We start from the raw sequence: 27,042 nt of genomic DNA on the forward strand, positions 1-27,042 counted from the left end.
CAGGAAAAGGTTGCAGTTTCTTTCAAGGACTCCGGTGATGTTTATTTATTTTCAGAGATATGTAATAAACAGATTTAAAAAGCAAAGCTTCAGAGATTTTTTGCACATCTTACCTTGTTTGATAACAATTAACTGAAAACTCATATTTAAAACTATGCTTTCCATGTTTCTAACCTCACAATCTTACTTCCTTAAGGTTGTTACAATCTTTTCTACCTGCTTTACAGGCATTCCTTAGAATTTCATGGAATTAAGCTCCCAAATCGATGAAGGAAGGTCTTGTTGGTAAGGGGTACCTCAAGTTTGGCTTGTCAAGGTTTTGCCCCATTGCTCTTCCTGAGCTGTAGGAATTGGCTGTATAAGAAACCACTGGGGAAGCAAAAGTTGAGTGAATATCACAGCAGAGTTTTTTACAAAAGTGAGAGATTAGGAGATGCAGGCTCTCCTCTGTCGTAGACTAGGTCTGCTCCACCTTTTAGACCTCCAGATGTAGGAATTATCCCGCAAGAAGCTTCTTAGAGAAGAATCTCCACCTGGGAGGGAAGACTAAGGACATCTTTACTCCAGCATCAACTAGAACTACCTGCTTGAGCTCATTCCTCTTGAAAAAGCCTTCCTGAAGGTGAGGTACCATTCAGATTGAGGAGAGCTCCGGGATTAGCAGCATACAATGGCTGCATCCCCACAGCATTAACAGCTTCGACGCTACAGCATTTCAATATTTACCCCGTGCACTTTTCAGGTAAGTTACAGTGAGTTTAAATTGTCACTTAACTCAAACCATAGTTTTTTTTTTTTTTTTTTTTTGTGAGAAGGAAACACACCTTGAGCTAACGCTGCTCTGAAATCATGCCTTGAAAATTGTGTGACAGTCACTGACTCTTAAAATACTCTCACAGGATTTCTCCAGGACAGGTGTCACAACCCCCTGCCCTTTCCTTTAATCCTTTCGCACTTCTTCCAGGCACTCCTGGTCCCTACACAATTTCAAATCAAAGGCACTCAGATTTGCAGATGGGTATCAGGAACTTCTGTGTGGGAAAGAAAGACCTGCTGCTGAGGATCTATCCAGAAGCAAAGCTGGCACAGCATGATCAGTCCTGAACAAATTGTCCTCAACTTAATAGCAAGTAAACACCGCTGAATACAAGCAACACTTTGTAAGGGCCAGGAATAAATTCAGATGCTTACCCTGGAAGATGGAAGATTACAAGCTTCTAATGCTGTCTCTACACGTTTTCTGTCAGCGGAAAACAAGCGGTATATGCTGCAAAAGGAAGACAAACCAGAGTGAAATGGCTTACAGACACATCTTGATGGCTCGTATGGCTTAAAGGTTGAATATCACTTCCTCGTCTATCAGATCTTTAGCTATTTATTTCCACTAGGCTGGCTATTCGGTAACACAACTAAGTTTAACGGTGCCCACAATGAATTTAACCCTACCCCACACAAGGCCCTCTTACAGCAGATAGTTATTTGAAGAAGTCATCACTGGTTTCTTCGTAATACCCCTACGATACGTAATTTGAATATATTTACCCTCACAACATGTCTCTGACATCTCAAGCAGTCACTCTAAAAAATCAGAGCAGACGACAGGGTAAGGAAGAGGAACAGAACTTACTTCTTCAAAGGAATGCGCCCTTCTGGAGTCACCTGCAGCTTCAGTTTTGTGTAACTGTGGAGAGAAAAGCATCTTGCTTTATTTTTACAGCATTTTTCAAGTACATCTCCACCAACATTATAGTTCAATGATAGTGGTCTAATCACATGGCAAGTTCCACTCATCTTTTGCCCAATATGAAAGATCTATTGGAATATTATTAACAAGTAAATAACTTTTCCTTCCACCGTAATGCACCTGCAGCATTAAATACTGTCTGACTTGAGACAGGACATTGGAAATACCATTAATGCACAAACTTCTCACCCAGGCTGCTTGCCAGTCTACCAGCAGACTGAATTGTGGCACACAAACTACACAAATGGACTGGAAACATAGCTGTACACCTCTTCCACAGGTTGAAATTGTCCCTGAATGTTGCACACCAACATCCCTGCCTTCCTAAGCCCTCACAATTGTACATTTGGAAAGGTTTCTCTGTTTGACCCTAAATGTTGTCACTCCTCAGCTGCAAGGAAGTCAAATCGCTGGCAACTGAAATGTCTGCACCAGCAGAAGTGTCAGTATACTCAGCAGCCCTGGGCAAGCCGAAGACATTTCCAGTGTGCAGCAACATAAAAATTACATGCTGAAACAGTCCACAGGCAGGTAATTATCCACCTTTTGAACTGAGTTTTCAGAGCATCTCAATATCTCAGGACCTGTGAATTCTCTTGCATGCTCATCAAGGCAGCAGGATGAGGATGTATCTTCCTTTGTCTGAATTTTTCAACGCACTGATTCAAAAGCCTACTGAAAGAGGAGTCATCCAGTAACTTTAAAGAGAAGCAGCTGGGTCTACAGCTGCTATCTGATGACTCTCCCAGTATGCACTGGTTACCAGCATAATGTCTACCAGCAGCAGCCTACAGAGTACGACTTTTTGAGTGCTTCATCTTTTCCACTCCAGTATAACCAAAACTATAACTGAGTTCTGCAGTAATACGGTCTGGTGAAAAATGTGGCAACACGTAAGTATTTCAGAGGATTATTTTATTTATTTACTTTCAAACCTTTTTTAATTTACCCACTGGCCTATCAAAAGAAAAAGAAACTGCATGGTTACGTTAGTTTTGTTTAGCGTGGGGGCTACAGTGGCAGCTTCTGTAAGAAGCTTCTAGAAGTTTCCCCTTTGTCCGATGGATTCAGTCGGGCCTAGGGCGGACCCACCACTGGCCACGGCCAAGCCAATTGGTAGCAGAATGTTCCCTGACAGCACTTCTGCAATATTGTATTTAAGAAGGGAGAAAATAAAAAAAAAAAATAAGAAGAAGATGTGAAGAAGTTGAGCAAGGGCAGAGAGGGGGAGGTGCGAGCCTTGTGGGCCTTGCATGCCTCACCCTCAGGCCTCCCGCCGGGCAGACGACTGGGCCCAACTCGGCCCAGCCCAGCTGCAAGAAGTGGAGAGGAGATGAGATGTGAATGAGATGTAAAAAGGATCCTGACAGGCATCTGCCAGCTTGTTGTGAAGAATTTTTCTTGTGAGAGGAATGGCTGCAGACACCAAGGTCAGTGAAGGAGGAGGGGGAGGAGTAATGCGGCTCCTGGCCAAGATTCCCCTGCAGCCCGTGGTGATGACCATGGTGGAGCAGGTTGTCCCCCTGCAGCCCATGGAGGCCCACGGAGGGGCAGAGATCCACTTGCGGCCCATGGAGGACCCCACATCGGGGCAGATGGAGGCCTGAAGGAGGCTGTGGCCCGTGGAGGGGCCCGCTGGGTCAGCTGTTCTGGAGGGACTGCACCCCATGGAAGAGATGACCCACGCTGGAGCAGTTTCACGAAGGACTGTGGCCCATGGGAGGGACCCCACGCTGGAGCAGGGGAGGAATGTGAGGAGTTCTTCCCCCGACAATGAAGCAGCGGCATGAAACAATGTGTGATGGACTGACCGTAACCCCCATTCCCTCTTCCCCCCTGTGCCACTCGAGGGGGAGGAGGTAGAGATCATTGAACATAAAGTTAAGCCTGGGAAGAGGGAGGGGTGGGGGGAAGTTGCTTTGTTCTCTTTCTCATTATCCTGCTTTGGTTTTAATAATAAATAAATAGTTTTCCCCAAGTTGAGCTGTTTTGCCAGTAACAGTAACTTTAAGGATCTCTCCCCTGTCCTTATCTCAAACCTCGAGTTTTTTTTTTCTTTTATTATCTCTCCCTGTTCTCTCGGAGGGTGGGGGGGAGTGAGAGAGACTGTAGCTTGGTCCCGAGAAGGGCTAAACTATGACAAAGGTTTCCGTTTCTTCCCAACTGAAAATGCCATTAGCAACTGCTTGAAAAACAACGTACGTGTTAATATCCCTAACTAGGACAGAAACATTTTCACAAATCCTTGTCTCCTCATACACATCTTCTGGAAATCGTAATCTCTAATGCTACTGTGGCACCAAAGAAAAATTTTATCCACTCTGCCCCATCTCCCAGCACAGAGATAGATTTTAAAAAAAAAAAAAAAAAAAAAAAAAATAAATCACAGGGGTTAGTAAAAAGGTTTTTGTTTTTTGCCTTCTATTTTTAAAAACTTTTGAGTAGATTATGGTCAGAATGTTTTCTTCTACAGCCAAGAAAGCTAGAAATAAAAGAAAATGAAGGGGGGGGGAAGGATTCTAAACCTCAGTTAAAGCAAACTAAAAATGTGTCTGAAGAACTGTCAGCCTCTGCCAGTATTTGCCACCCCTTTTCCTCCCAAATTCTTTGTTACACGTGGGATGCTATTTTTTCCCCTGCCACCACTATCCATCTAAGAAAACCAAGTACGTTATCCCTGTCAAAAAGCCTGTTAGGAGATACTCCCACTGGTAGCAGCCAAATGGACTCATTTCAGTAGTGCAGTGCTGACTCCAAGAACGACAAATTTTGGACCTAACGCTGACCCAAGGTTTCCGCAGTAGAGCCAGCACTGGTCAGTATTTCAGCACTAATGTATTCCAGCGTCCATTTCTGCACCCCACAACACAAAAATACACTGCATGGTCACAATAGAGTTACAGACAGTTATATTTCTGCTCTAATGCAATTTGCTTTTCTATTTCAACAAAAGAGTTCTGATAGGACTGCAACCAACCTTTGCCTAGTACAGTAATTATAACAGGGGAATATTTTAAATTTTCAAAGTCAGTGATTTCTTAAGTGACTCTAATTTGGCATCTGTGCAGAAGACCCTGGAAACTTCATGGTTCCCAAATGATTTATTAATTAGTGGAAAAAGAAAAAAACACAGGAATGCCATGCCTGCCTTCCTCTCAATCTACACAATGTGTCCAGTGATTTAATCTTTAATTAATATGTCTTGAACAACCACAGAAAAATGGCTCCGAATAAGAGCGGCTCTACTCTACTGTGTGATAACATGTTCCTCCTTTGAACCTGATACGAAAACGCCCATTAGGTACGGCCACAATCCTCCCCATTACAGACCTGTCAGCAAAGTCTACTGGTCAGCTGGGGATTCGAGTGGTAAGGGGCACGGAAACAGTAATATCAAATCACTCCCATCACTCATCTACAACCTGCAGAGCTGAAGGAAGTCGTCTCTGCTCTTGCTCTCACCCCTGGGGCTGCTCAGGTTAGCACAGCGCTTTCTCCACTGTCCACATGCAGAGCCAAGAGGAAATGTTAAATGTTTCTATCCATTTGGGATTTTGTTTGCCTAATAAATCAACGCTCTCCCAACGCAGCATTATCAGACTTAACACTGTAGTTCCTGCAACATCCAGCCTTCAGAGATTCTTCAAGAATTTTGTTGACTTCAGCTGCACCACAATGAACACTATGAGAAGGAAACACCATCCATCCCCTGCCTCCTTGCAGAACTTACGAATACGTACACGGGATTAAAGTTAAGCTGTTGGAAACCTTCTCAATAAACATGGGTGCATGTAATGAAGTTAGGCATGGACAGTTTTAGAAAGTCCAGAAAAAGGATGAGTTAACTTGCCACTTTGATGGAGGTAAGTTTGAGGAACTTAAGCCCCAGCTTGGTATTTAGCTGGACCAAGCCTCAGTCTGTAAGCAGAAATTAAAAGGTGTTTGGGGAGACACAAAACTGAATTTAACCAGCCAACCTGTAGGCTGGGGAGGGTATGTCTTCTCTTTCAGAACCCCAAAAGGCCAGTAAGTACCCCAGTTCATTACTATCATTGTCTGGCAGGCTTTACCACGCTGTTCTCACCGCTGTATCACTCACACAATATTCCCTCAGCATGCACACTTATCCAGTTGAGACCCACTAATCTCAGGTTTAGCTCTCTTTCCTTTCAGAGGTGTCTTTTTACACCCCAAATGTTCTCACAAACAGCTTTTCTACCTTCTTGAAAACAACTCAGAACCTGTGCGCTATGCTACGTAATATATATGAACAGATTCACAGCTTCCATCTGAATCATGTGAAACTCAGAGATCAGACTGAGGAAAATGGACTTCTTGCATTTCTCACTTTTTGATCCATAACAGAATAAAGGAAAAAAAAAAACCAGAAGCAAGTCAGTGCAGAATATTCCTTCATTTTAAATGGAGAGCTTCAGACTACAGCTGAAGTTACTATTTTTGTATGTAAGGGGAAGATGACATTTAATTCTAGCTTTTTTGCTACAGCTTAAGTTGTTTGCAACAAGAACCCTAACAAGATTTTTGTTTAAATGACGTTCCGACAACAGGCTTTTTAAAACCATGAGAAAGGACAGCCTGTGTTTACAAAAGTGACAACCCATCAAAGCAGAAACAATAGATGACAACGTGACTAACAAGAAAAGAGGAAAATGACGCAGAGAAAAGAGCAACACCCACAGCATTAAATACAACGGCCACTTACGCTTTTTCCAGAAATGCGTCCCTTGACATGTTCTGTGCCAACAAATTTGTTGCCAAACTGAACACTTCATCTGACCATTCCTATAGAGAGAAAATTTGATTCAATGAGACTTTAGATGTTTACTTACACAACGCAAAGTATTTTCAAAAATTGTATTGTTAGTAAAAAGCGCCTAATTAAAGCTTGAACTTGATTTTTCCAATTACAGCTTCTTTCCTCATCTGCAAGACCTGTAAGATTTTCTTATGCTGAAAAAAAATGAAGCGTTGCAAATATTTTTTTTTAAAAATATCTTATTCCAATGCATTAGGAAAAAAAAATACAAAAATCATATGGATAAATATCTGATGCAAAGCACATTTCAGCTTGTGGGAGATGCAGAATACATGTCTCAGAAAGATACATTTTCTTGTGTGTTGGACATTGTTCTGGTTCACACACTGATGACTAAAAATGGAGCCCCTTACCACCATCCTCATAAAATGAAACTGAAATGGTGTTAAAGCCCTCTGCAGACAGACAGACTCAACTGGGTGGCATACAGACCATACCATAAGAAGTCTCTTGCTCCAATGTCCCCTCTTTTAAGAGTTTGTTGTGAAAGTCTCTGCATCGCTCTCCACAGATCATGAAGTAACTCACATAAGAAAGGTAATGACTTATCTTTTACAATGGATAATTAATTAAGAACTCTCAGTATAGAGCTCTAAGATCTCACCAGCCAACATAAGAAACATGTTTAAAAAAAAAAAGAAATGATGAGAAATCTATAGGAACAAATTTAAATTATTCCGATGTACTGGGAAGAAGGCGCAATGTCAAACAGAAAAGGTCGTCTTCCCCCTACCGTACAGCCTTACACTGTGGTCCTATCCCTTACTAAATTATTTTTCCCTCTTGCTACCCTGACAGAGAAGAAACGTCCTCCAAGCGCTCCCAGGACACCTCTCATCTCCACCTCTCCCCATGGCTCTCCCTCACTTTTCCTCACCAATTCTTTCTCATTTCTACGTTGCTGAAGTCCCTCCCCTAGGTCTCTGCCCTTTCCCAGATCTCCAGCAAGGCTGATCCATGGTTACAATCATGCTTGTATGAAATCATCAGATTCATGGTTCAGACTTTCACTGCTCCTCCTGTTGCTCTCCTGCCTTGCAGGTCTCTTCTGCAGCTTTTCATCGACAACTTTGGCACTTTTTCCTTGCTAACTTGGTGCTTATTTACAATCTTTAATTGCAATCCATTTTAATCACAACTGTGGTTCTGAACTGGCTTTTTCCATCCCTTTAAAATAACGGAACAAAAATAAACATTGCCTTTGCAAACAACGTGAGGTTTTTTGTTGGTTTTTTTTTTTAACTTGATAAAGTTTTCTGAGTTTTCTTTGAAACTAGAAGTTGAGTTTCCTTTCATATCAGTCCAGATTCAAAATTCCCATCACCACACACGTTCCCAGATGCATACTCTTCGGGAGATATTAGCTCTCCTTGGTTCAGATTTTGTTCCTGAAACCAATCTCACACAGTTGCTCCCAATGAGGAAGAGATATGGCTACTGTCACAAGGGCCTCTGATATCCTTCAGCTACCAGATCCTCAAGTCCACTCCACCTACAACCTCACCCTTAAGCAGCTGAGACAACACATCTCCCCGTGACTGGTATTTCTGGCACAGAAGCCTTCCTCCTTCAGACACAGACTTCTTGTTCTGGAGGTAAACCACTGTTGCTGAGATAGTCCTCCCCTTCACCTCTCGTGATTAACTTAAATTTTTCTTTTTTTTTCTTTGCTTATTTTTTCCTTCTTGGGTCTAACTTGGGAAAAAAAAAAAAAACAACAACAACAAAAAAGGGGGGGTGTGAGAAAGATCAAGAGGAGGAGTTCGGTTCGTTAACAACATCACTGCTTTGCTGTGACTCTTGGAACAGAAAGCGTATTAAGTGCAGCATCTTTTTTTCTTCCTGGCAACTCATTTTTCCAGGCTCAAAATAGGCTCATCTTGTAAACACTGCTTTGTTTAGGCACTAATAATAGCAGCTAAAACTTCTCCCTGTGACACTAACGGCTGCAGAGATTAATGGTAACATAAAATATTATTTAGAAATTGAAAAGACATTGGCTTTTAACAGATCTTGATAGACTTTGTTTTGATCTCACTTGTTCTGCTGGGCTTAAAACTGAAGTATTTTGTAGGAAACAGAAGTAGGGCACTTCAGGAGTATCCCATGCTCCAGCTCTTCCTTCTCTTTGTCCGAGTGCTTGTTGACAAGAATGTAAGGGGAACTCAGTTATTATGTGCCTGTCACAAGCATTATTTATATCAACAGTCCTGCCATGTTCCTCTGCTAGCTTTTCCTGGTGCTTCAAAGCAATCACATCGCTCTTGCCAAACATTCTAAGGGCTACCTGCAGGCTGAGTCATTTCTAGCGACACGGGTGCCAAGTCAACAAGTCACAAGCAGCACTTGCTTGTGGTCTCTCCTATTTTAGGGTCTCCATTCCAGCCACCACACAGCTGCAGCCAAAAAATCCAGATCAGAAGAATACGCTGAGGATCATGTCATCTTTCCAGTCGCTGGTCTGAACCCTCAGCAGGAGGGGAATCAACAGCCCTGAGCACAGACCCAGGGAAATAAAGGAGATGCTCTGGATTGACTTTGATGGGCTTGTGTCAAGCTGTGAGCCAAGATGCGTCTCGCCGCTCTAGCTCTCAAGTGGCTCCGTTTCCTTGGTTTTGCTGCATGGTACAGAGTAAAGCCCATTCTTTAACTCCATGCATGAGGCACTCCGCAGCCGTCTTTACCAGCAGCGATTCCAGAAGGCAGCGCTCTGTGAGAGCGCTCCGCGGGGTAGAAAGCTGTTACGCATAGAAAGAAAACAGCCTACTGTGGAAAGGTTCTAACAGCCTCTGAATCACCGCAGTAGCTGCAGACTCCTATACAGATGCAATACAAAAGGAAAATACAAATCTAGGTATTTTGAAATAGGACCATACTGGTGCCAACAAACTGTTTGCAGCCTGGAAGCCTCTCATCCTGTTGGGCAAAGGAAGAACTCAGCTTTCCGACATTCAACTCCAGGCAAGTCACATCCATCATGGTAAGAACTCCCTGGACTCGATCTCCTCTTGGCTACGTCCTGTTACACTAATTCATATTTACAGAATTCCTGTGAACTTTACTAATAAATGATTTAGCTGTTCTGTGTTCTGGCAGGTAGCATATAAGCAGCAGTTGACTTGGAAATCTGTTGCTCAGTGAAGTAATTTCTCTCCTTTATTACAAGCATCAGGATACATACCGTAAGACATTTATCTCAACAGAAGAGATGAGACTTTTTTTCATAAGAAAAGACAGCACGCATTCTTGAAAACACTTCCTTCAAATCAGAACTGACTACGTGTGAAGGCAATGTTTCTCACACACTTGATTTCAGTGGAAGTTAACAAAGCAAGCTGCTGAAATTCTACACTTTCGGCATACTTATGAATTTTATTTAAAAAAAAATATCACATGGCTTTGAATTTATATTGTTTGCTTTATCATTTTATTATACTGATCAAGCTCTTACGTATGCCAGGGAAGCTGGAAAAATAAATGTGTATGCTGGAAAGCATAGCATAGCACAACTTGTGAATCATCTCTGACGACACCATTTTAGTTATGGAGGAATTAATCAGCTCTTAGTGATGGATCTTATCCAAAGCTCATCAGACTAAGGCTCATCAAACAGATTTCCTTGGACCTTCCAGGAGTCTGTAAGGCCAGGATGGACTAGTATGGTGAGAACAGAGTTGTCATAAGAGGCACAAAAAACAGCAAGAGGAAAGAGATGGGAAAGATAAGACGTTCACTTTTGAAGTTACTGGATCCGGGAAGAGAATGAAACACTTGTAGAGTAGACACAGAGGTTCACAGATTGGACTTCTTCATGTTGGGAATGGAGACAGAGGAAAAGAGCATCCACTCAGAACAGGGTTCGAGAATAAAATTCTTTATCTTGTCTTCTGCACTGCGTTTGTGGATGCTCACAAATCCAATCCCAATATAGACACAAGCACACTTGTCTGAAAATAAGCAAGCACTGTATCAGTCTACTTCTATTCATCATTGACGTGTCTAGCAATTCATCTTTTAGACCATTACCTAATGATTTTCAAGCTGCATTCTTTGAACAACCCAGCCGCTCAGTGCCCTTCAGCTCATCACTAATGGACTTTAAACATTAGTTACTTTCTCCTGGAGGAATGCACATAAAACAGTACATTGCGACTGCATCATAATTTCTAGCTCCTTATTTAGTTCACTTAAAACAAGCTGAATAGCCCAAAACTCAGATTTTCATAATTTTCCCACAACCTGGCCAGTGGATGTGACGAACAGTTTGTAGTAGAACAGCAACCCTCCTGCAAAGGAAGAAAACCTCATAATTGAACAATCTTTACTGACTCACTAAGACCATCATGGTTGACTTTGCCTTTCTCCTCTAAGGGAGGACTGATTGATACTTGTTACACAACTTGGAAAAAAAAAAAAAAACTACAAATGAAGAGATAATAAAAAAAAAAAAAAAATTCATGTACCAAAAAGGAAAAGGTAAGAGAGTTTTTAACTGGCACTTGCTTTCCCTGGAACGTCAGCAAGGGGAAGGGTCAAAATTTGCATGTGAGACGTTGAAAACGTCTTGTATTTACACGCCTCCTCAGAGCTCCCTGAAGAGATAATTTGTGCCTGATGTGTTTATTTATTACGACTTCTCTGAGTCACTACGTGGGTCTTGGAGATAAGGACCAGATTCTGTGGTCTGGCTCATATAAAGTTGGAAAACACGTTAAAAAAGGAAGGATTTCTAGATGCACTCAACAGTGATCAAAACTCTGTTTTCATTGAAACAATCAGGATATTTAAGGTTATCTCAAAGCAAGCACAGCTACTCTGCAATGCTTTGAAAATCGTATTCCCAAGCCACAGTGCCTGATTGATAAAACACTCATTTTTTTTGGTCTACTGCATTTACATATAAGAATGAAGACTTAGATTCTCAGTTACTCAGATCGTAGGAGTTACTCAGGATTTAGAGCAGTCAAGTTTTTCTAAAACATTATTTTATCAACTGCATTTTAAGGTTCCATTATCAAACAGAAAATAGCCCTAAAATAGCAATTTCTGCACTGTTTCAGCAAATAGATTACGGTTCACCGATTGCTGTCTAGACAGGAAAGCTAAAAAGAAGGACATACTCTTCTGATTTGGGTGATTTTCCCTCTTCCTTGGTAAGGGCTAACAATTTTTGCCATTAAAGCTTTAGCATACCTCTTCTTTTTCCATCATATGTTTGGCTTTGTTTTTTTTTTCCCCCCAAAGAGATGTTTCTATCACTTTCATTTCTGCAGCATCGAGATTTCTTAACCATCCCTGTAGAGTCTTCAAGTCTTGAGGACAGCACTTCCTACTCAGGAGTCCGTGGCCCACCACAAACTCACTTTGTTTCTCTTCTTTTATATCAAAGAAACAGCAGAAATTGTGTTTCTGCCAAGTGGCCAATTGGCTAACGAAGATCAGCAGAAACAGAAATCTGGCAAGCAAAAATATCTCCTCCTAGCTCAAGGCTTTCATCCTATGGCCTTTTTTCACCTGATCTGACCATCCTTGTTGCCTGTGAGGTAACAAAATAATTCTTTATTGCTGTTAAATAACAGCAGTCTACAGAGAAATCCTTTTAGCACAATCAAGTGGACTCGAGGAAGCAAACGGTACGGAAGTGTGTTCTGTGCGTACTTATCTGGAGGCTGTCATCAGAGCCTACCCACATGAATGGAAGTTGAAAGAGGAGCAGCTTTTGAATGTCAGCTTGGAAGAGATGAAGCGAAGAGCTCCCACCTCATTAAACACAATTGAGTCGTACAAAAATTGGAAGAAGGGAAAAAAAAAATAAAACAACCCAAACATGTACTACTGTCAATTGTACCTTGCTTGGCACACACAGCTGTGTTTTACGTGGTGGGCTGGACAGAATTGAAGAGACTGTATACCTGCATGGAAAAAATACTGCGCTAAGGTAATGATGTTGACTACTTGTCCTGGCTTTCAGTAGGCAAAATGTGATCTTTGAACACAAACGGGAACATTTTTGTGCGTAAGTTAAACAAGGTGTCTGATTGCTGACACACTTGAGCATACAAGGTAGAGCTGTAGATTCCCACCACTCTGATACAGGCCAACCTTAGAAAGTCAGCTGTTCATAAACTTCATTCCCACAGAGGACCCATAATTTGCACACACTTAAACACAAAAGGGTGATAATTACTGAAAGATATTGATAAGTGTCTGGAGAGTCCCAGTATACATCTTACAGCTAAAGAAAAATTTGCATGTAGCGTTATTTTCACAAAGCTTATTTGGGCTTTACAAGTAATGTTCTGAAGATGAGCACACGTATCAGGCGCATAAACCTTGCTGAATAAACTCCCTGAAAAAAAATGATTGCACATTTCTTCTTGGGTACTGAGCCACATAGCTCTATAACAGAATCGAGATTCATGTCATAGCAGTCTCCACTTCAATCTCATTTATCCATATCTCAAAACAAGACTTAAAAACATTAATTTTATATAACACAGATTAATGTCTATTACCTTTGCTATATCCTCCTGGAATGCCACCAAGTTCAAGTATGATATATTGACCAGGTCTGGACCATAGACAACAGTTATCATTCGATTTTCCAGTCGACCTCCTATGTTCCCAGCATCCAATAGTTCGCGCAGTTTTGGATCCTGCAGGTAAACACATTATAAAATAGTTAAAAATCTTTTGGAAATACTTATACTAAAAGAGACAATCATTTTTGCAAATACTTCAATTCTGAAAACGTGTGTTATTTTGAACATGTTGAACATGATGGCACTAGGATCTGATCCAGTTAATTATTCATTAAAATATTTGAAGTTATTAATCCAGGATAAAAAGAAAATCACTAACATAAATGCTTCAAGGCATTTGAGATCTGTATTGGCACAGTACAGTCTAAAAGCTGTCCAGTTGATGGCTGCACATGCCTATTCTCAGCTATTTTGTCTCATAGGATAAGCATACATAAATTGTTTTGCTCGGCAAAATAACACAATCTGTCCAAAGGCTACTGGCCTCAGCAGAGAGATTCTCTATGATTTTAATGGATTTTAGATAAAGCTCAAAATAAGAACTTGGTCTTGCCTCAGGAATTGAGAAGACTGGAATTAACTGTCTTAAACACTACGAAATGAATGATGGAATTCTGGTGATGCCTTCCTGTTTCTTCTTCACGTTCGGGTGGTCTTAAATTACTTAAACTATGATATATATTCCATTTATATTTAGTTTTTAGTCCTTTTTCAGGTTTATATCAATATAGGAATGACTACCTAACATTTCTGTGAAGAAAAGATACATTCAATGATTTTTATCAGCTAATCACAGCCTGAACCTCAGCTTCATTGGTACCACGTGAGAAAAAAATTCAGGTTATTTTTTAACTCTACCAGTTTCTATTCGGGTGCAGCATTTCCAGAAAATGGACTGAAATGTTTTTTTTTAAACTAAGAAAACTGCTTGGTCCTCGGCCTCAAGATGAAGTTTATAAAGGCAAAGACAGATGAAAAGCAGCCCTGCATGACTGAATTCAACCCTTTGAATAGGGCCAGTATCATTCCAAAGCTCGGGTTTCCGACAAGGCGAGATTTTTCACTCTGGTACAAATACTAAAAAAAGGCCAGCAAATAGTATCACCGTGGGATGACAGACTCTGTGGAGAGATCAAATGATTTCAAAGCTGACACAAATACACACTGCAGTTTCCATTTCACTCTCACACGAAGCTTTTTCCCCCCACTGTCTGCGGATGTTCAGTGTTTATGGTACTTCTTAATATTTAATAACTTTTGAATAAGAATCTAAATCTCCCCCGACTGATACAAATTAAATTTAGTATAACGGAACAATAAGCTTAAGACAATAAAAAGGGCCATTTTTCATGGATCTCGCAGGAAATTCTGTATCAACGAGAGCTCAGTTTAAAAGGCGTCTCCTGATCGGTATCGCATCTGCTTGCAGGCGATGGATTTATGCATATTTTCACCAAATACCTCGCAAGGTTTAGGAGAGCATTTTGAAGTGTGGGGCATTAACTGGAAGGAAAGTACAAGGCTGTCTATCATAAAATGCTGAGCCTCATTAAATACTGGGTACGATGGCAAGTGTTGCAGGAAAACAGACAGAATAATCCTATTTGAGGGCTCTGTAAAGGAGGAATATGATTGTGCTCTGAGACAAAGACGGTTTCATGGGTAAACAAGTTAATGACAGGCTTTCACATAAGAGAAAACCAGAAGAGGGATATAAAAATAGTAGTTGTGTTCCAGAGATGAGGATTTGAAGGAGAAAGACAAAGAAATTGTCTAATTTACATCTAGGAGAAAAGCTAGATAAATGCTCTGAAGATACTAAGTTTGTGATGGTGATGGGTTACTTTCTCTTTTATTCACAGGCTGAATGTTACAAAGCTTTGTATAGTTTATCTGGGAGATGAGAACTCATCTGCTTTTTACTCTCTAGCATTTCAAACCCAAAATCAGACTGATAAATGCTTCTGCTAAAGGGCCTGTCTGGGAAGAGCATCATTCTTTCTGAACTCAAACTGCACAGGATTGTCTGTTTTGTCAGGTTTTATTCTCTTCCACGTGTTTGTCATTCCTTTCTTCCCTTCCCTGGCTGAATCTCTTGCTCACAGTTTCACTCCTGGTGATGAACCGCAATCATATCAACAAAAGAAGAAAGAAGGCAACCTTTTTCTTTCATATTTATAGTCAGCTATAGGATGTCTCTATGATGGAGCGTACTTTAGTTAGTCTAAGATACGTATTAGTCATGCACCACAGAATAAAAGAGAAACATATTTGAAATAAGATGCTTTTCTAAAGCAAATTCATCAAAAGTGAAATTATCTGGGCCTGGCTTAGTAAGGTTTTTAGAAGTGCAGAGAAAGTGGCCAGTCAGGCAACGTAAGCACGGATCTGGTCTTCCAAATCACAGGATTTTTCTCCAGGTTTTAAAGACAAGAATTTAGACAGCCCATCCTCTTTGGGTTGCTGGGTTTGGATGAGCAAAATGTCAACTTCTATTCTGTTTAAGACTTGCCTAACAAAGTTTGAAGCATACAGTCCCTTACAGCAATACGTTATCTGGCCGCCATGCAGCACCTGTTAATAAAGGGCATACACTGCGCATCCCGGGCTATCTCAGCGTAACCTGCAACGTGCTCCTCAGGCTTTAAATAGATATTTTTATTATAAATTCAGTGAAAGAGAATAATTTTGATACTAATGGGATTCACACCCTTTTTTACCCCACCACGGGTGTATTTGCCCATTAAGGGTGACACACGCATTTCCACTTGTCAGTGACAACTTGCCCTTAGCTGACGATCTAGGTCATATTATTTGGTCCTTAGAGCTGAAGGTCTCAAACTGAGACATCAAAGTACGCTGTCAGCTCTTCACCTTCCTCACGAATAGCTCTGCTCCCTCATTACACTACTAAGGAAAAGAGCAAAATATGCTTTATCAAATTCTGGAAGACTATCGAAGCTCTATGAATCAAAGCCCATTTGAAAATGTCAGCAAGTCTTCCTATGGAGATGATAGGAAAGAACATGGAAAAAAAAACAAGCAGCAAGACCAAATTTAGCTTCTTTTATGTAAATCGGATTATTTAGATTTTGATAATTCCATTTTGAGGAACGAGACTGAAAGTCTGCTGCTGTTTAGAGCTGCATTTGATATACCGGCTCACGAGCAGACAGATTGGTTTTTCCGTGTAAGCTCTTTGCTAAACTGGGCCCTTATTATGCACATACTGAGCTCTTTGAGAGACATTCAGAAGAATTATACCCATTGAATATTGATTATAGTCATTTTTTTAAACACCTGAGCCACTGAAGCTCCATAATGTCAGAACAGGTCCATGAGATGTTCAATAAACAGCAGGCTATGGACAACACCTGCCTAACTCGTCAAAGCTCCGTTCGTAGCGCAATGATTTACATCTGCTTTGGTGCTCTCTGCCAAAGCAGCATCCTTCCGCCACTTTTACTCAAAAGGTCTAGGTGCCAGCTGGCTTTCCCCCTTCCACTAAGGTCTAGCAGGAGCTTCAGCTCAAGGACAGGATCTGTCTGAAGACCTGCCCTGAGATCAGGTCAGGAAAGCCAGTGTTTTTGATGGGACACATCTGTGGTTAAAGGGCTGATGGATTCCCAGAGGGAGATGCAAATTGCGAGCAAGCAAATACAGAGGAGGTGACAAGGATGGGACTGGCAGCACAAATAGGTTTAGAATCCATTAAAAATAAGATTAACCATGTGAAATTGAGGCAAGAGTTGGACAGAGGACTACCTGCTCATTAGGTAAAAAGCCCTCCCTATTTGCTTCTGCTGTCTTGACAAAACTATCAAAAGAAAATACACCTTAAATCAATCCAAAACACAGGAATAGAAAAAGCTAGCCGGAAACATGGGGGAAAAAAAAAAAAACAACAAAAAAAGCAAGCTTACGGAATTCATATAACATTAATGAATAAACGCTGAATAATGATGTTTTGTTAGAAACCAGGATCCTGTAGACAGATGGATAAAAATAGATTTCAATCAGACTTCCAAAACTTACACCAGTTGTATTTTCCTTTCACCGGAAATCATAAAAATAATGTAAACTTAAAAGGGCTATTCACTGTAGCTCTCAGCACTGAAATCCCAATTAACGTGTGCTCTTCACATTACAGTAAACGCCGTACCATCTTTTAATAGTATCTCCAGCTCTTTAAACTTTTTTTCTGAAAACTTGCAACACACCATCTGTCTGAGAAAATGTTTGGTTTTTTAATACGCTGCCACACATATCTATAAAAGGCTGCCCCGCAGTTCAGTAAAACCCAAACACTGATTTAAACGCATCAAGGGCAGCAGGTCAGCCAGAGTGTCACCTCAGATGTAAGGCACCACTTTTTGTTCCTAACTCTTCTCAAAGCTGCAGCTCCATCTCCAAAAGCAGCTGTCTCTGACCCCAGACCTACATTAAACAGTAACAGAATCTGTCCAATGCTGAAGATTTTCCTCGGGGTTTAACAGTTACAGACAATGTGATGGCCAAACTGAATGATTAGCACAGAATCATAGAATCTTTAAGGTTGGAAAAGACCTCCAAGATCATCAAGTCCAACCGTCAACCCAACGCCACCATGCCTACTAAACCACGTCCTGGAGTGCCACATCTACAGGTTTTTTAAACACCTCCAGGGATGGTGACTCCACCACTTCCCTGGGCAGCCTGTTCCAGTGCCTGACCACTCTTTCCGTAAAGAAGTGTTTCCTGATATCCAACCTAAACCTCCCCTGCCACAACTTGAGGCCATTTCCTCTCATCCTATCACAAGCTATTTGGGAGAAGAGACCAACACCCACCTCCCTACAACCTCCTTTCGGGTAACTATAGAGAGCAATGAGGTCTCCCCTCAGCCTCCTCTTCTCCAGACTAAACAATCCCAGTTCCTCAGCTGCTCCTCCTAAGACTTGTGCTCCAGACCCCTCACCAGCTTTGTTGCCCTTTTCTGGACACGCTCCAGCAACTCAACGTCCTTCTTGTACTGAGGGGCCCAAAACTGCACACAGTATTTGAGGTGCAATTATCAGAAGACTCCACCAGAACTTCTGGGAGGCTAGAACAGTTGTGCAATCAAAGAGAGCACCATGCGCTCTCTGCCCCCAAACAGGTACCAACCGAAATCATTCTCACGCTTCTCATACAGTAAAACATTGTCTTTAAAATGTGAATTAAACACTTGAGTCCTACTGAAGCTATAGGTATGAAAAGGTTCCCAAAGCCTCCAGAAAGTAGATAAGTTTAAAAAAAAAAAAAAAAAATATTTGTTTCCTGGTAACTTCAACACTGCAGAGGTTTGAAAAATTGGCACAGAATTTCATCTTAATTCCATGCTATCAGAGTAAGATCTCCAAGCATTCAAAATTGCATTTATATCTTTCTAGCTCTTTATGTGTCCCAGGAGAAGGGAGAAGTGGGGAAAAGAAGCATAATCAGGTAGTTACACATGCAAAGAGTTTTCCAGGAAACACAAAAGTTTGTGCTTAATTTAAATGAAGAACCTCGCTAAAACGAGAACTTAAAATTGCGACTATGGCAAAGGCAAAACTCCCACAGATTTTCCTCAAATAGAACAAAGTCTTATCTTCAGGAATGCCTTATCACAGAGTGTTTATCAACAAAAATATATACACATACATATATATATATAGCATGTGTATGTCACATATTTGACCCAGATTTCAAAATATCTGATCTTAACTCTTTAAGCACCAGGTAAGTAGCTGTAGTAGGGGCAGTATTAAAAAAGAAAGTCTCCAAATCAGACCACTTACCCCTACGGCTGGCTAACGACTTCAGCAGACTTCCCAAGCCCCAGCTCCACTGAACTGAATTGATCTAAATGAACCCCGCAGTGCAAGCTGCCCAGCACAGAAGACCAAATAAGTGTAGGAATTGCTTTCTAATACTCTGTTGCAATGGTTTTGTACCACCTGTGGCAGCTAAAGCACACAGCTCTGGTCCGCCAGACTCCTTGGGTCCACGATGAGAACTAAGAGCTTAAGAGTTGTTTCTTATCTTTCTCCCTACAGGTTAAGCACCTCACCTTCTCCAGCTTCTCCATCTACAGCCCGAGCAAAAAGTGAAGCACCTCCCCAGGCAGGTATTTCACCACCTGTGTCAGAGAGGAATAAATCACCCACCTGGCAGTCTGCTCTCTGCCCAGTGAGCACACGGGGTGCAGGTGCGAGCTGTTTACAGGAGATGCCTGACTTCTGGAGGGGAGACAATCCCACAGCAAGGTCCTCTCCGTAGAAAGGGACCATCACTCTGCTCTGCCCCATAAGCAGCTGGGAACAGCTGCGGTGCACTGCTGTGACCCTCAGAAACAAAATGCTCTTGCTAACCGGATTAAATTTACTGTTAACAATCCCGACACAGATTTCAATGCTGGTTCCAACACCCTTTCTGTCACACATCACCTAGCAACAGTACAGGACTAGGAACTTCCCAGCAAGTGGATTGACAGACTCATCCTTCAAAGAAACACGTCTTTCTTCTCCCTCTCCTTCCTTTGTTGAAACCAAAGTCAAAATTATCAATATTTTATCTTTCAGCAACCCCTTTTGCTGATTAAAGAGAATGTCCATACATGGGAATCACACCTACAAAACTCAGTGACAGGATTTTGTCTGTCTTGCCTAATGACAGTCATCTGAAATGAATATACTCCAATTACTACATCAAAGATACTCAAAACAGTGTTCTCCAAACTCCCATTTCTATCATTACACAGAATTCACAGGAAGTTTGATATTTAACTATATTCGTTTATATCACCAAGCCATTCTTACCAAATTAATTGACATTAAACCAGAAATACATTTAGTGCAATAAAGAGAAAAACTACACTATGGTTTTTAATACAAATATGGCTTCATACATTTCGCAAAAGTGCATCAGATCAATAGATGACCAAAATATCTGCACTTATTCTTTGATTTTTTTTTCCTTCATTTCTAGGGTTTCAGAATGGATTTCAAATTTTGCATATCACCGTAGCCACCTATGCACGGAAACGTTTGAATCTTATTCAAACCCCCGAGTCTTCAAGACACCATTTTTGTGCACACTAAGTCAGTGTGTACAAAACCAAAGGATGTTTCTTAAAAAATATCTCTCCGTAATCTAAACCGGTCTTACACTGGCCATCTGCTCAGTTAATACGGCGGAGTATTTCTAGAGTATAACACAGCATTGGGTAAAAAGAGTCAGAAATGCTTTAGACAAAGAGTCAATCCCTGAAGACGGAGATCAGAGATGCCCACCTCCTTCCAGGACAGATCTGGTTTGGTACCTGCAGCAATACCAAATGCCTCAGACGCAACTAAAAATCCAAGGGCTGTTACCAAGGATGAAAGGATAACTGTAAATCATACATCAGTCAGTCCGGATTAACTCTCTCTGTGAAACACTTATTCCAGAACAGCAACTGCTTTTCCCAAAATAGCTTCATCCAATTCCATGCTTGAAGTGTGAACATGAATATATCCAGTTTACCCGGAACAGGTTATGAAAAGTAATAATGCTCCTTCTTTTTCTGTAATGTAAAACTTCTGAGGAAGAGAGGATATGTGCTGGCAAAAGACATACTTTTTTGTTCAGCAGAGAAATAAGAGGTAAGCAAACTTGTATCTGTACAAATGATATTTAACTTCAGAGATAACTGTCTTGATACGCATTTCCAGATATAATTCTAACTCTGAGTTCTGAAAACGCGAGGTGAATGTAGAGATTTCATGTTGACTGTCTACAATAACCACAGTACAAGGCATGGGATATTTTAAAACATGAAATGTTATTAATCGGTATTTTTATAATACTGATGGACACCCAAAAAACCCCATGGAGTATTATGTCAGCAACCGGGTCAAGGGGACGGGAAGCATCCTTAGCAAACTCGCAGCTGACACCAAGCTGGAGGGAGCAGCTGATATAGAATCAGAGAATGGTTTGGGTTGGAAGGGACCTTCAAAGGCCATCCAGTCCAACCCCCCTGCAAGGAGCAGGGACATCTCCAACCAGATCAGGTTGCTCAGAGCCTCATCCAACCTGGCCTTGAATGTTTCCAGGGATGGGGCATCCACCACCTCTCTGGGCAACCTGTTCCAGAGCAAGGCTAACAGGTCCCTTCCAACCTACAGTTTTCCTACAACGCCATCATTTCTGCCCCAGCCATGACCACTTGGGTCACAAGAATTTACCAGAGACAACACTATGCACTTACTGATAGATATCAGCATCAGCTTTGCCAAAAGCTGCTATTTCTTCTCACAGTACAAAATCAGATTGACGTCTGCGGGAAAGGGATGTATACACCCAAATGATGTCAACTTAAACACCTTATTTGGTGAAAACAGGATTTTATATAAAAAAAAATTATATAAAATACAAAGAATTGTAGGTGCTAAGGAAAAGCCTGGACACAAAATTAGGGTAACCTCATTCCTCTCTTTCTGACCTTTCTGATAGTCCAAGTGATCCAAATCTAGTCTCTCTGGGTCTCTGATGCTCGCATGGCAGAACATTAAGCAAATACTCAGCCTCCGTATTTGTTTAGTTCTCCTTCTGAATGTCCATATTTCCTGGAATTTTTTAAGGTTCATGGTATTTAAGTTTTAAATTGTTTGCAAGACTGTGTGTTCTAACAAAAAACAAGCGACCGTATAAACTATCCAAGTAAAAGAAGATCAAACGTGGTATTTTTCAGCCCTTTTGGATGTGGTGGTGATTAACGTGAAAGTCCTTTATATCTCCCAGTATACATCTTAATTTAAATGACAATTTTCAAAAGGCAAAATACCTAGAAGCTACAACCATGCACAATCTTCCTCTAGATGTTTTTTCACTCACTTTTTTTCAATTTTCATTAGCTGCAGATGGTTCATTATTTTAAAAATTACCTTTAAGCACACACATTTCTTTTCACTGCTTTTCCTTTCTGAAAAATACTTTAAGATTTTCTTCAATATAATTGCAAAGGAAGAGATGAAGAGATAATGGAGAAAAGAAACTTCTCTCACTTTCATGTTCCTTTTGTTAACTCATTTTCTTTGGTCTGTTTGAGACTACTGGAACTAGAAAAAGTCTTAGAATGAAATTATTTCTACAGCGGGTCGCACAGCACGTAAGAGCAGGAATAGCTGGAACAGCATCTTAATATTCACTTATCTATAAATCTCACACGCATTGTTCTTCCAATTCTAAATTGCTATGTAGAGTTATTTTAATAGGGTTACTTCAGAGGTTGAGGTACAATCAGCTATTCATTTAGACATCATTTGTAAAAATCTAAGATGCTTGGAATGAGCTGAATGAGATGTATCGCACGAATGCCCACTATGCTTTTTGGAGTGCTCCATAAGGGCTGGAGTACGATCCGTCACATTTTAATGCATTTTTTCTAGCTGGTGGAAGTCTGTACATCCAGACGGTCTGTAATGCTGAATGCACCAACTACCCACCCCGTACAAAAATAACAGATGAAACACAGAAAGCTATAATTGAAAACATCTGACTAACAAGTTGTTTATTATTGCAACATTTCAGTCACATTCATCAGGAGAAAAAAGGAAAAAAAAAAAAAAGAGAACTATCCTGCTTGGCCATGCTAGCGCTATATTTTCCTGTCTTACCTGTTTGTGAGACATGTTTTGTTACATTTTTTTTTCAATTACAAAGTCACGTGGGATGCTTTCTGGTAAAGGTTTCAATTTACCCGATTTCAATTACTGCAAACACTCATTATTCCCATTACCTTTAAGTATTTAATTATAGGAAACTCATTTTATAGCAAAGAAAAATAAACCATTTCAATGACGATGCAGTAAGAGTCATAATTTTTTCCTTCTTGGACTGTACCAGATACTCAGCTCCTACAAATCAGACCGTGAACTTGCAGAAGACTTTTAATGGCACATCTATTTACCGACTGACTGCCAACGACAAGTTCTCGTGCACTGTCACTTGTCACAAAACCTTCATTACATCTTATTACATATCAGTAACAATAATGCAGAAGTAGAAACATATTTTGACTCCTGACATTTGAAAATCGGTGTGAAATTAGCCGGCACAGATGAACTTCCTTCCTGCAGATGTCAACAGAGTTGTCCCGGCTCACAGTGACGGTCCAGCTCAACGGGAACTGGAGCCGGGGTACCACAAAGGCAAGGGAGCGCTCATGAGCCGAACGTGCCTTGACTCTGAGAACGGTGCCTTGTGTCTGAGAACGTAACTACAACCATAAAATCACCAGAAAGTAATGTATAGTCAAAACAAGTTGGTCAACTTCAATTTACTCCAGAGAGGATGATTTCTGTTAAGTACATTTTAACTTTTTACATAAGTATCCAACAGAAAAAGACTAGATGTAAATTCCTGTTTTAGAAGACAACATGACTACTGAAAAAAAAGAAGTAAAATCTACAAGGAGTATGAGTAAGAACTACAAATATGGGGTTTTTGGCTAAGGAGAGAGAGAAAACAATGAATAAATGCAGAAACTGGATTTGGGTGGTTGTATGACAGATTAATTTTACTACCTGTGAAAGTACAGGAAATGTGTTAGTCATGGCTAGGAAAAGAACTTCCAAACACTAACGTCTCTGGCAAGCAGCTGCGGAGAGAAGGAATTCTTCAAGGGATGCCAGGGACATTATTTAAGTCGTTGGTTTTGTACTCTATGGTTTTGAGAAATAATTGATGAAAGGGATATAAAAATGGTACCTGGATCAATCTGAGATCAGACTCGTTGAAGAACATAATGCATCAACTTGGAGAACACTCCTGATGGAAATTCTGTGTACTACATACTCGTGAGCAGCCAAACAATGTGAGAATACTGAGATAAAGATGATGAAAAGACAGCACAACAAGAAAGTGATGGAAACAGCCCTAAAAGAAAATGGACTACATGGCATGAGGTGCACACGAAGAAATATCCAGATGCAGCCACCCTGGTGCAGTGAGCAACTTGGTGCATATGAATTATTCACACGTGTTATAGAACTCGAATTCACTCATGAATACATGTCTCCACCTATACATTTGCAGGTATGGAGTATTAGGACAACTACGCTTAGAAGTAGTGCTAGCAATAATTCCCAACTTGGTCCTTCAAGCTTCTCCACTAGATTTTCTTACGGTTTCCAGGAAAACCAACAGGGGCAATAGTTGTTGCCCTTCAGAAAGGAGACAATGCTCAGTGAACACCTCTTCAGTTAAAAATACAACTGCATCCTTGAGATCCATTGATTGTTCTTTCCCATAACGGAAATAATTAAACAGTACTTTGGGAAAGGAGCGAGGAGCCAAAGGACACTTGCCACCTCAAAACCCTGCAAGATTTTGAAAACTTTGAAAACCCTCATCAGAGTATCAATACCAGCCGATGCACTGAAATTAAGAGATAACTGGAATTCTCCATTAACTCATATCCTTAGCAGTTCTCCTCACTTCAAAGATGCTAACCTGGATTTACAGTAGCTGAGAAGGGGTAAAAATTGGCACGGGAAGTTTAGCAGTTATTAATTATTTTTAAATGTGCCTTGTTCAAACCATGGCAGCTTGCAAAGAATTCAATTTCTTACATTTAGAAGGTAGACCAGCACTTCTCTTCCTAATATCACTTGCTAAGTGCCAGAGAGACTTCTAGTTATCCAAGAATTTAATGAACTACATCCAACAATTTGAGGCTGTTTCATTTAGATAAGAGGCTTTCCAACTTAAAGGATAAAACAGCCTTCAAGGCAGCGGAAAATAAAACACATTTCAATGTGTATAAACTACCCAAGCAGTTAGTTAATTCTAAAAAATCACATTTCAGCTGGGGGAAATAGAGTAAATAGGCTTGGCACGCAGGCTGCAGACCAGAAGAGCGCACGGGAGGCTGGAAAGTCCTGCAAAAACTCCAGGCCACGCTTTGTGCTCCCCCCATTGCCGTCTTCCCCAAGGATGCCCCGTGGAGTGTTTGACTGAGCAAAAATATGCACTCCAGAGTTTAACCAAAATATTTCTGAAAGGTTACAAAGTCAAATGCTTTTTGAAAAGGGAATAAAAAATATTTTGTGCACAGAAGATTATGGCACTGAGGGTACACTTTATCCACTTGGATCCTTTCCAATGCAGCCCTGGAAAAACAAATAGTTACAATGCATGCAATTTGGAAAGGAATATTCTGCAAATACAAGAATATCCTACATGTCACTTCCCCAAAACAACATCATTTGACACTATGGGTTTGAAAGTACAGTTTGCACAAAGATGTAACTGAAGTGCACACTAACTTCAAGACAGAATTCAATATCTTCTCTAAAATATTTCTGTCAGCTAGACTTCCAGCTATTTTAAAAGAACAGCTTGGTGCTTATGCAGTAATTTTTAATTTTTTTTTTTAAATCTAGTCCCATCAAACAAACCAAATTGTGTAAAGCATTTGCCCACAGAAAACATCAGTGAAAGACAAGCGTCCTTTCGGTGTGAGGAACCAGTGCGGTGTAACGTTAAGACCACACTCACTCACAACATGAATGCCAGTCTGCAGAGGATTTACCACAATATTTAAATACACTAAATCACCTAAGATGTGGCCTTTGCTCTGGAAGACCTCTGTGTTTCTGAAACTCTTTTGTCTCTCCAGCTAAGGTGGGGAAGGGTTGTATTTGCAGTGTAAAGCCGATTTCAGAAGCGATCAACTGCCGGCAAGGAGCAGGAGACAGGAAGATTAGCTGCAAGTGCAGCGGTTGCAGGAAGACTGATGAAGCCAGGGTTTAGGCTAAAACTGAAAGGATTTAAGGGTTTTGGATCAGACCATCAGGGAAGGAGATGCACGGTTAAATCCCTGATGCTGCAACTCCCTCAAATTGGTTATCCAGAAATACACACAACTCCTCTGTGCAACAGGCTGTAGCATCAAGCAAAGACAACTTGACCCTGACCTCCAACAACAATTGTAATTTGGCTGACTATACAGTTCTTACGTTTTACAGCACACATCATTACAATGTGTTAATACTTTTGAATTTCTTGAGTTCTATTTTTTCCTTCCTTTTTCCTCATCCTTTAACAGGAAATAAAGGAACAAACACAAAACCTGGGCATCTCTTGTGATAACAGAGGTCAAAAATACTGAATTTCAGTGTCTTCATTTCCTCCCTCTGTAAATTGAGTTTTTCTCTCTTTTGCTTCTGAATTTCAGTCTACTGAATTTCATTTTTCTCATATTCCCATCAACAGCTATTGCCTCACTGTAAGTGTTAACACAGCAAAAGTCTTTTTTCTTTAAACCATTTTTAGAAAGAGAAAATAAATGTATGCTTCATACTTACACATCCTAACAGAGTCTGAAGCGATGAAGCATATAACCTCAGTGCATTAACAGGAACAGAGTTAAGACTTTCCCTTTCTTGCATGGCTATGTAGCCGAGGATGCTGCTTTGAAAAGCCAGAAGAACCCCGCCCCATATTGGCCTACAGCAGGAGAACACCTTGCGATAGAAAATGGCACGACACCCTTTATGTATTTGTACCTCCTGGAATTTAAAAGCATCAAGATAAATCTGGCATGGTACTGTGTCCCGGTTTCGGCAGGGAGGGAGTTAATTTTCCTCTCAGCAGCCGGTGTGTTTTGGATTTCATGTGTGAAGCCACATCAGAGGCTCCTTCATTGTGCATGGAGCTTGGGAGGGGGTGCTGCAGTTTAGCCATCCCCCACCAAGCAGCTGGGGGGGTGTCACATCCTGTATGTGTCTGTATATTTATTTACAGCCTTTCCTTCCAGTGTTGTCACTGCTTTCTCCTCTCCGGAGGTGCAGGTATTACCGTTATTATTTTTCTTTCTAGCTTTCAATGTATAGCGTCTCCAAAAATGACACAGAGGTGGCACCCCTATG

General features: G+C 40.8%; 1 protein-coding gene across 3 annotated transcripts in view; it reads right to left on the reverse strand.

The window, feature by feature from the left end:
- The window catches only part of PLCB1 (phospholipase C beta 1), a 389,757-nt gene that overhangs the window by 144,387 nt on the left and 218,328 nt on the right, over positions 1-27,042 (reverse strand). For all 3 annotated transcript variants that reach the window (XM_086743965.1, XM_086743966.1, XM_086743967.1), the window contains exons 4-7: positions 13,097-13,237; positions 6,468-6,547; positions 1,628-1,681; positions 1,192-1,267 (exon numbers count right to left, since the gene is read on the reverse strand). In XM_086743965.1, the coding sequence (XP_086600091.1) occupies positions 1,192-1,267; positions 1,628-1,681; positions 6,468-6,547; positions 13,097-13,237 (351 nt within the window). The remainder of the gene's footprint in view (positions 1-1,191; positions 1,268-1,627; positions 1,682-6,467; positions 6,548-13,096; positions 13,238-27,042) is intronic.

The sequence above is a fragment of the Chlamydotis macqueenii genome, chromosome 3, assembly GCF_036417535.1.
Source record: "Chlamydotis macqueenii isolate bChlMac1 chromosome 3, bChlMac1.mat, whole genome shotgun sequence".
Classification (NCBI taxonomy): Eukaryota; Metazoa; Chordata; class Aves; order Otidiformes; family Otididae; genus Chlamydotis; species Chlamydotis macqueenii.